The 10,429-nt window shown below is 40.8% G+C and overlaps 1 protein-coding gene across 4 annotated transcripts in view; it reads right to left on the minus strand.

Annotated features, from left to right (window-relative positions):
• Positions 1 to 10,429, minus strand: part of CYP20A1 (cytochrome P450 family 20 subfamily A member 1) — a 74,496-nt gene that overhangs the window by 25,919 nt on the left and 38,148 nt on the right. For all 4 annotated transcript variants that reach the window (XM_081813876.1, XM_081813875.1, XM_081813878.1 and 1 more), the window contains one exon: positions 6,515 to 6,593. In XM_081813876.1, coding sequence (XP_081670002.1) covers positions 6,515 to 6,593 — 79 coding nt within the window. The remainder of the gene's footprint in view (positions 1 to 6,514; positions 6,594 to 10,429) is intronic.

Consider the following 10,429-nt stretch of genomic DNA (forward strand, 5'->3'; position numbering starts at 1 on the left):
TTTTTATCTCTCCTTCTATTTTCAGTGACAGCCTAGCTGGATATAGTATTCTTGGCTGCATATTTTTCTCATTTAGTGCTCTGAATATATCATGCCAGTCCTTTCTGGCCCGCCAGGTCTGTTGCCAATCTAATGTTTCTACCATTGTAGGTTACATATCTCTTCTCCCGAGCTGCTTTCAGGATTTTCTCTTTGTCTATGAGACTCGTAAGTTTTACTATTAGATGTCGGGGCGTTGACCTATTTTTATTGATTTTGAGGGGGGTTCTCTGTGCCTCCTGGATTTTGATGCCTGTTTCTTTCCCCAAATTAGGGAAGTTCTCTGCTATAATTTGTTCCAATATACGTTCTGCCCCTCTCCTCTTTCTTCTTCTTCTGGGATCCCAATTATTCTAATGTTGTTTTGTCTTATGGTATCACTTATCTCTCGAACTCTGCCCTTGTGATCCAGTAGTTGTTTATCTCTCTTTTTCTCAGCTTCTTTATTTTCCATCATTTGGTCTTCTATATCACTAATTCTTTCTTCTGCCTCATTTATCCTAGCAGTTAGAGCCTCCATTTGTGATTGCACCTCATTAATAACCTTTTTGATTTCAACTTGGTTAGATTTTTTAGTTCTTTTATTTCTCCAGAAGGGGTTTCTCTAATATCTTCCACACTTTTTTCAAGCCCAGCTATCTTTAAAATCATCATTCTGAACTCTAGTTCCAACATCATACTAATGTCCGTATTGAGTAGGTCCCTGGCAGTCGGTACTGCCTCTTGTTCTTTTTTTGAGGTGATTTTTTCCGTCCTGTCATTTTGTCCAGAGTAGATGAATGAGAGAACAAAATGCTAACAGGGTAACAATGACCCCCAAAAATATACACTAAACAATTCAGAAGAGACCTGAAACCAGGGGAAAAGAAAGGGAAAGAAAGAAAAAAGAAACAGAAAAAGATAAAAACAAACAAAAAAACCAGAATATGATCAAATATGATCAGGCTGGTGCACAGATCAGTGCCACACACTAGATTTTGGGCATATTTTGGTCTGTTAGAATAAAGTGCCTCCCAAAATTTTAAAGAAAGAAAACTTATATATGTACAAAAATAAGCGTAAATATGATGAAGGATGGAATATGATTGTAAAGATGAAAATTAGGAAAGATTTTATAAAAGGAACTGATAAGAAGTTGGTTGAAAAAAGAAAGAAGAGGATTGAAAAAAAAAAAGGCGGGGGAGAATGTGATCAGACAGGAGACTAGAATAAAGCCATTCACTAGAGATTTAGGGTATATTTTGGTCTGTTAGAAGAAACTATATCCCAAAATTTTAAAGAGAGAACAACTTATATATATATACACCAAAAATAAGGTTAACTACTACGAAGAGATAGAATATGACTCTAAAAATGAAAAATAAAAAAGACATTTTAAAAAAGGGATTGACAAGATGTTGGTTAACAAAAGGAAAAAGAAAAATTTTTAAGTAAAAAAAGAAAATTAAAAAAATTAACTTTGAAAGACTAAGGAATCATGGAAAAAAAGCCATAAATTCTATGTGCTGTATTCCCCTAGCGCTGGAGTTCTGCCATTCTCATTGATCGGTAGACTTGGTCTTGGCTGGCTGTTCTTGCTGATCTTCTGGGCAAGGGGCCAGTTGTGGTGGTTCTCAGATGTCTTTGCCAGAGGCGGAATTGCCCCGCCCTTGCCGGTCCGGGTAAGTAATCTGCTCGGGTTTGCTCTCGGGAGCTTTTGTTCCCTGCAAGCTCCGTACAGCTTTGGAGGACGAGAGTGAAAATGGAGGCCTCCCAATCTCCGATCCAGAGGAGCCGAGAACATGGGGCCCCACTCCTCAGTGCACCCCCAGAGAAAAGCAGTCGATCACTCCTGTCTCCCCGGTCTCCGGCCACACTCCGTGCTCACCCCCTGTGACCAAGCGTTTCTATCTCTGACACACGACCCCGTTTGGAGTCTCCAAACCCGGCAGATCCCTGCAGTGCACTCCTGTGCCGCTCCTCCCGGGGAAGGTAGGGGAGTCTCCCCGGATCTGCCGCTTGTTGGGTCCCTGCTGGAAGAGCAGGGGCCCGACTGTGCCGCAGATCACAGTTTATGGCAATCCCGACCTGAGGGCCCACTCCTCAGCTCCGTCTCTGCAGCCGGCTTCCCCGCTCTGATACCTGGGAGCTCTGCTGCACTCAGGCACCCTCGGATTTTCTGTGACCCCGAGGGTCCTGAGACCACACTGTCCCAGCGAGGTTCCACCCCCCCACTTAGCCACTGGAGCGACATCCCTCAGCAGAGTCGACTACCAAAATTTCCAATTTTGTGCTCCGCTGCTCTATCACTTGCCTGTAGCGGCTGATGGAGGCCCCCTCCCCCACCATCTATCTTCCCGAATATTGCCTCAGATTCACTTCTCCGCACGTCCTACCTTCCAGAAAGTGGTCGCTTTTCTGTTCAGAGAGTTGCTGCTATTCTTTCCTTTGATCTCCTGTTGAGTTCGTAGGTGTTCAGAATGGTTTGATCCCTATCTAGCTGAATTCCTGGGACCAGACGAAATTTAGGTCTCCTACTCCTCCCCCATCTTGCTCCTCCCCTGCTGGACCTCTTTTCTCTTTCTATTTATATTCATTACCTTGATGGTCACTAGTCTCAAGGCTTTAATAAATACAATCTATGGACTAAACACTCCACATTTATATTTCCAGTCGGGACTTTCCCCTGAACTCCAGATTCATATATCTAACAACCAATTTAGCATCTCCACTTAGACGTCTGAAGTCTATTAAACATATCTACAAATGAACTCTTGATCTTCACCAGCAAAACTGGATTTTCCCAAGTCTGCCCTATCTCCCTAACAACCTCATTTTCCAAATACTCAGGCCTGAAACCTTGGTGTCTCCTTCTCTCTTATACCATACAACTAACCTGTCAGCTTATGTCTGTGTTCTAACTTCAAAATACAAAATTACTCTTCCTTTTTTTTTTTCATTCTCTATTTTCTGCTGCCTACCACCTAGTCCAAGTCACATTTTTTCTCTTGCCTGGTTCATTGCAACAGCCCCTAAATTAGTCTCACTGTTCTGCTCTAGGTGCCTATAATCTATCACAGCAGCCAGAGTGACCCATTAAAAACGTAACTCAGATTAGGGTACCTGGCTGGCTCAGTCAGTAGAGCATGCAAGTCTTGATCTCAGGGTTGTAAGTTTGAGCCCCACATTGGATGTAGAAATTACTTAAAAATAAAATCTTAAAAAAAAATAAATAACTCAGATTATAACTGCTAAAATCTTCCAGTGGCTTCCTATCTCATAGTAACAACCTAGTCATACAATGAGATACAAGCTAGACAAAATCTGTCCCTCCTCCCCAGTCTTTCTGGCCTCATCTCTTCTATTCCTCTTCTGACTGACGACTCCTGCAAAAAAGTTCCCACCTCCAGGACTTTGCAATTACTTTCCCTCTACATAGAATCTTCTTCCTTTGGACGTGTGGATAGCCACATGATCTGCATTGAATGATTTCCTTATCTCTTGCAAGTGTTATCTCATAAGTCACCTAATCTTAGTGAGGCCCTTCCTAATAACCTTATTCAAAATTGCAACCTCCCCATCCCTAGCACACCCTATCTCCCTTCCTGATTTAATTTTCTCCATAGGCACTTTCCATCTTTTAAAACACTATTTGGGGGTGCCTGGGTGGCTCAGATGGTTGGGCATCTGCCTTCGGCTTGGGTCATGATCTCAGGATCCTGGATCGAGTCCCACATCAGGCTCCTTGCTTAGCAAGGAGGCTGCTTCTCCCTCTGCCTGCCACTCCCCCTGCTTGTACTCTCCCTCTCTCTCTCTCTGGCAAATGAATGAATAAAATCTTAAAAAAAAAAACAAAACACTATTTGGTTTACTTATTATTGTCTGCTGCTTCCCACTATAATTTTTGTTTGTTTTGTTTATCGACATCTCCCCAGCACCAAAAACATACCAGAATATTATAGATACTCACTAGTTATAGAATTGCATGAATGTAACACATTAGTGATTAAAATGAAAAATTATTAACACTGTGATGCAGTGGTTCCCAATTTTGCTACAGATTAGAATCACCTAGGAAGCTTTTTTAAAGAAATTGTAAAGTAGGGGCACCTGGATGGCTCAGCCAGTTATGCATCTGACTCTTGATTTCAGCTTGGGTCATGATCTGAGGATTGTGAGATCCAGCCCTGCACTGGGCTCCACACTGGGCATGGAGTCTGCTTAAGATTCTCTTTCTCTCCTTCTGCCCCACCCCCCAATTTCGCTCTCAAAAAAAAAAAAAAATCATAGAGTACGAGTCACACCTCATACAAATTAAATCCAAATGTTTAGGAATGGAAGCCTGATGTCAATATTTATTATTTTTTTATAGTTTAATTTTTTTTAGTAATCTCTACACCCAGCATGGGACTGGAACTCATGACCCTGAGATCAAGAGTCACATGCTCTTCTGACTGCACCAGCCAGGCACCCCCATATTTCTTAAAAGATTCAGTGTGTAGCAAAGCTTGGTAACTATTGCTGTACATTCTCGACCCTACAAGTACATCAGAATAATCTGCACAGCTTTCATAGAAATATCTGATGCCCAGGGCGCCTCTCTCTTAGACTCTGAATAAACTGGTTTACGGTGGGGCCTGATCTTCAGTTTTTTTGTTTTAAGTTCTGAAGGTGACTTTAATGTACAGACCAGGTTAAGAATGACTCACATAAACAAAGGATGCACTGATCCAGCCATGGCTTCCTACTCACATAAATACGAAAAAAGAATCATTTTCAATAAAAATTTGATTTATGCCAATGTTACAACCCGAGAAACATATCATGTTAGATAATCTACTTTTATTAGAATCACAGAACATAAATTATTAATTTTCATTTTGGATTAATTGAACCAGTATTTGTGAAATACATTTTTTATTAAGGGGAGTTAGTCCTAATGCATCCATCAAGATAATCACAATGGCAATAAAAACCAGAGTGCATTGGCTTTTTTGGACTTATGTTGGACATCAAGGGAATCACTAGAATTGTAAGCCCCATGAGGGCAGGGAATTTTGTCTCCTGCACACAAAATAAAATAGTGCCTAGCACATAGAGGCCACAAACATTTATTTAAGGAATGAAGGATGACAGTAATAGGAAGCAACACTATTATATATGGAAAATAATCCACTGTTCCAACACAGCCCATGTATTTTAATTTACCCTACTTCCAAAAAAAGAATTGAAGCAGCTCAAAATAAAGGTATTAAAGCATAATAATCATTAAGTTACTGACAGAAGATACACAACCAAAAAAAAAAGAAAGAATAATTCTGTGGAGCTATCTTAAACTAAAATTGCTATTTTTCTGTGTAGATTTTATAAAGTTGCAACCAATGCCCGCAAATTTTGAAAATATATGTTGTGTGTTTTTCTAAGATTTTATTTATTTATTTGACAGAGACACAGCGAGAGAGGGAACACAAGCAGGGGGAGTGGGAGAGGGAGAAGCAGGCTTCCCGCCAAGCAGGGAGCCCAATGCAGGGCTCGATCCCAGGACCGTGGGATCATGACCTGAGCCAAAGGCAGACGCTTAATAGCTGAGCCACCCAGGCGCCCCTGAAAATATGTTTTCACATATTTTATTTATTCATTTGAGAGAGAGACAGAGACAGAGAGAGCACAGAGAGACAGAGGGAGAGGGAGAAGCAGGCTCCCCGCTGAATAGGGAGCCTGATGTGGGGCTCAATCCCAGGACCCTGGGATCATGACCTGAGCCGAAGGCAGACACTTAACCGACTGAGCCACCCAGGCACCAGAGAATATTTTTACTCAATGTTATAATAGCAAGAATTTTTATGTTCCTACATTTTTTACAAATATCTATATAATATTTAAGCTGGTATGATTTAGCAGTTCCTATATTGTTGGACATTTCGATTGCTTCTGATTTTCTATTTATAGAAACAGCACTACAAAAAAATATTCATGATTTTTGTCTTCTCTTAGATAATTTTATCCATTATTTATGACTCTTATTTTTAAAGCATTCTTTTAAAAAAATTATTTATTTGAGAGCAAGAGAGATAGAACAAAAGAGAGCACAAATGGTGGAGAGGGAGAAGCAGGCTGCCCACAGGGAGCCTGATGTGGGGCTTGATCCCAGGACCCTGGGATCATGACCTGAGCTGAAGGCAGCCACTCAACAGACTGAGCCACCCAGGCACCCCCATTATTTATGACTCTTAATATGTGTTATCAAATTGCTTTCCCAGGATTGTACCCTTACATTTTCCTGTAGGCTATACCAGCCTCATTCTATAGTGAGTACTAGAGTTTCATTGATTTACTGCTTTTTCCTCTCTTTTAAGAAAAACCTTTATTATAGGAAATGTAGGAGAAAAACATAAAGATAGAAAATATACATGACCTATAATATCATGATTCACAGATAACCTTATTAAAATTGGGGCACATATCCTTACTATAATTTAAGAGTAGCAAAACTTACCATCTTCATATTGTTTTTTCCGAGTTGTACTTTTATCAAGCGATCCATCTAAAAAGCCTTTGCCAATCTCAGACCAAACCTGAAAATAGGAAAACATACTTATTATCTAGTAAAGTAGATTATCTAAGTAATACCAAGCAATCTAAGCCAATAATTGAGAAATTCCTATCTTACCAACAGATCTGATAATTAAGTTCTCCCTTTTAAGTGGCCTGCATAATGATTTACTCCATAGTCTCGGAGGATAGAGTGCAAATATATTTTAATAATTTCAGTCAGGGCACTTTAAAACTAATTATAACTAGAAAGTCAAAAGTTTCTTTTCTTTAAAAGATGTAGGAATGCGGAAGAAAAGGACGTGGCAATAGAGTCAATTTTAAATTTTTTACTATAACAGCACCAGTGGATGAATAAAATTCATAGGGAAATCCAAATTTTTACTTCACCTGTGATACTGATAAGCACTGGCTGAGAACCAGAAAAAAGGTTAAAAATTAGTCTAGGGTATAGAGATAGTAAACAATAAAACAGGCTTCCAGTTGTTTCAAAACTGGATAATTAGCCCCTGAAAAAAACTTTAGCTTATTTAAAAGTTGTGAAAGAATGTAGGGAAAGAATATAACACTCATTAATCAATGCTAAATATTTGAATAATTATTAATAGTAAGAGTCCTTAACTCTTACCTTACAAAGATACCTTACACATTTTTTAAATGTGAAAAATTAAACTATTAAAATTACTGTGAAAATGTATAGTAAATGTTTATATTAGGAATACCCCTAAAGCAGGAAAGGAGTTTCTTTTTTTTTTTAAGATTTTATTTATTTATTTGAGAGAGCGAGTGAGTGCGCATGAGTGGGGGGGAGGGGCAGAGGGCGAGGGAGAAGCAGACCATCCCACTGAGCAGGGAGTCCAATGTGGGGCTCAATCCCAGGACCCCAAGATCATTACCTGTGCAGACGCTTAACTGACTAAGCCACCCAGGAGCCCTGGGAAAGGAGTTTCTAAGCATGACACAGAGCAGAGGGCATAAATTAATGATGAGAAAGCTGAATTCATTTAGCAACTCCATTCCAATGAAAAAAAGCTGAACAGACTGAAAAATCAACAACTCTCCTTGGACCCTAAGACAGGAGAGGACCCAGGGTTTAAAGAAACTAGGGAAAACAGGAAGACAGGAAAGGGCCCAAGATTAAAGAGACAGGTGAAATCAGGGAGTTACCTCTTACCGAAGCAGAGACCCACAAGCAGAAACCACCTCAGGAACCAGTCCTGGGGTAGGAAAACCTGAACTGTAATTAACAAATAGCTGGAGGTTCAGTATACACAACTCTGAGAATTAAAAACTCCAGGGAGACCCAATCATAGTCCCAACCCCTGCCCCCCAAAATATTGTGAGATTTACCTTTAAGAGCTCAACCAGGTTCCCACAGTAAATAATGAAGAAACTCCCCCTTGGGCTTCTAGCAGGGAAGCTTGAAAAAAATTTCCTTGAAAAAGGACCTAATTTGAAATAAACCAGAGCACTCTGTTCTTCTTAACAAGGCCTGCCCTCAGAGCCTAACCTGCTGGGGTTTTGTCAGAGCCTAACTGCCTAGGAGAAGGGAAATATCCAACTCCAGTCAGGGCTAGCGTTTCATGTGGAAGAAGGAAGAAGGAAGCCATCCTGTCCCACCCAAATGGGGAGGGGAAAAAAAACCTGAGAAACACTTAATGAAGTTCACGATCCAGAGGCACAGGCTCACTAAAAGACTGACACCTAATCATAGGACTGTGGGATGCTTCCCCTTTCCTCACACCTCACCATCACATTACTAAAGGCGTATTTACACCAGTTTCTTTTACCCAGTTTGTCCAGGGATCAATAAAAAAATTACAAGGGATACCAAAAGGTAAAAAATACAATTTGAAGAAACAGAGCAAGCATTAGAACAATATATGGAGGGGACACTGGAATTATCAGATGAAGAACTAATTAATTAATTAATTTAGAGCATGCGAGAGGGGGTTGGGGGGAAGTTGGGAGGAGGGGCAGAGGGAGAAAGAGAATCTCCAGCAGGCTCCACGCCCAGCACGGAGCCCGACGTGGGGCTTGCTCTCACAACCCAAGACCATGACCCGAGCCAATACCAAGAGTCAGATGCCCAACTGACTAAGCCACCCAGGCGCCCCCAGGAATTTAAAACAACTCTGCTTAATATGCTGCTAAGGGTTCTAAAGGATCCTTAGGTAAAGGATAAAGCACACAGCATGCAAGAACAGATAGGCAATGTAGGCAGAGAGATGGAAATCCTAACCACCAGAAAGAAATGTTAGAGATAAAAAACACTGTAGCAGAAATGAATGCCTTTTGTAGGCTTATTAGTACACTGGTCACAGCTTAGTAAAGAACCTCTGAGCCAGAGGATACATCAATAGAATCCTCAAAAACCGTTTCTTACAAAATTAAACATACTCTTACCAGCAATCACACCTCTTGATATTTACCCAAAGGAGCTGGAAACTTATGTCCACACAACAACCTGCACACAGCTGTTCACTGCAGCTTTGTTCATAACTGCCAAAACTGGGAAGCAACCAAGATGTCCTTTAGTAGATGAATGGATGAGCTGTGGTACATCCAGACAATGCAATACTATTCAGTGCTAAAAGAAATGAGCTATCAAGCCATGAAAAGACATGGATGAAGCTTAAATATAAGTGAAAAATAAACCAATCTGAGGAGTTTACATACTGAATGATTCCAACTATATGACATTCTAGAAAAGGCAAAACTAAGGATACAATAAAAAGGTCAGTGCTTGGGCGCCTGGGTGGCTTAGTCGTTAAGGGTCTGCCTTCAGCTCAGGTCATGATCCCAGGTTCTGGGATCGAGCCCCACATCAGGCTCCCTGCTCGGTGGGAAGCCTGCTTCTCCCTCTCCCACTCCCCCTGCTTGTATTCCTGCTCTCGCTATCTCTCTGTCAAATAAATAAACAAAATCTTCAAAAAAAAAAAATCTTTAAAAAAGGTCAGTGCTTGCCAGAAAGAGGAGGCAGGAGATGAATAGACAGAGGATTTTTAGGGCAGTGAAAATCCTTTGTATGATATTATAATGATAGATATATGTTATTATACATTTGTCCAAACCCACTGGATGTACAATACCAACTTGAACCCTTGGGGTAATTATGATATGTCAATATAGGTTCATCCTTGGAAAAAAATGCACAATTTTGGTAAGTGATGTCAATAATGGTGAAGGCTATGCATTTGTGGAAGCACAGGGTAAATGAAAGGGGTATATGAAATCTCTGTATCTTCCTCCTTCCCTTTTTTTTTTTTTTGAGGGAAAGGGAGAAAGAGAATTCTAAGCAGGCTCCACACTCAACATGGAGCCCAATATGGGGCTCAATCTCACAACCCTGACCTGAGCTGAAATCAAGAGTTGGCTGCTTAACCAACTGAGCCACCCAGGCACCCCTTTCCTCTCAATTTTATTATAAACCCAAAACTGCTATAAAAAATAAAGGCTTTCTTTTTTTAAAGCCCTATAAATGAAAACTGAGATAAAAATAAAGAGCTCTTAGGGCATCTGGCTGGCTTAGTCAGTAGAGCATGCAACTCTTGATCTCGGGTCATGAGTTCAAGCCCCACGTTGGGTGTATAGGTTACTTTATTTATTTATTTATTTTTTTAAAGATTTTATTTATTTATTTGAGAGAGAGAATGAGAGAGAGAGAGAGAGAGCATGAGAGGGGGAGGGTCAGAGGGAGAAGCAGACTCCCTGCCGAGCAGGGAGCCCGATGAGGGACTCGATCCCGGGACTCCAGGATCATGACCTGAGCCGAAGGCAGTCGCTTAACCAACTGAGCCACCCAGGCGCCCCTGTTACTTTAAAAAATAAAGACAAAATTGGGCGCCTGGGTGGCTCA

Source organism: Leptonychotes weddellii, chromosome 3 (assembly GCF_054177405.1).
Source record: "Leptonychotes weddellii isolate Sample4059 chromosome 3, ASM5417740v2, whole genome shotgun sequence".
Taxonomy (NCBI): Eukaryota; Metazoa; Chordata; class Mammalia; order Carnivora; family Phocidae; genus Leptonychotes; species Leptonychotes weddellii.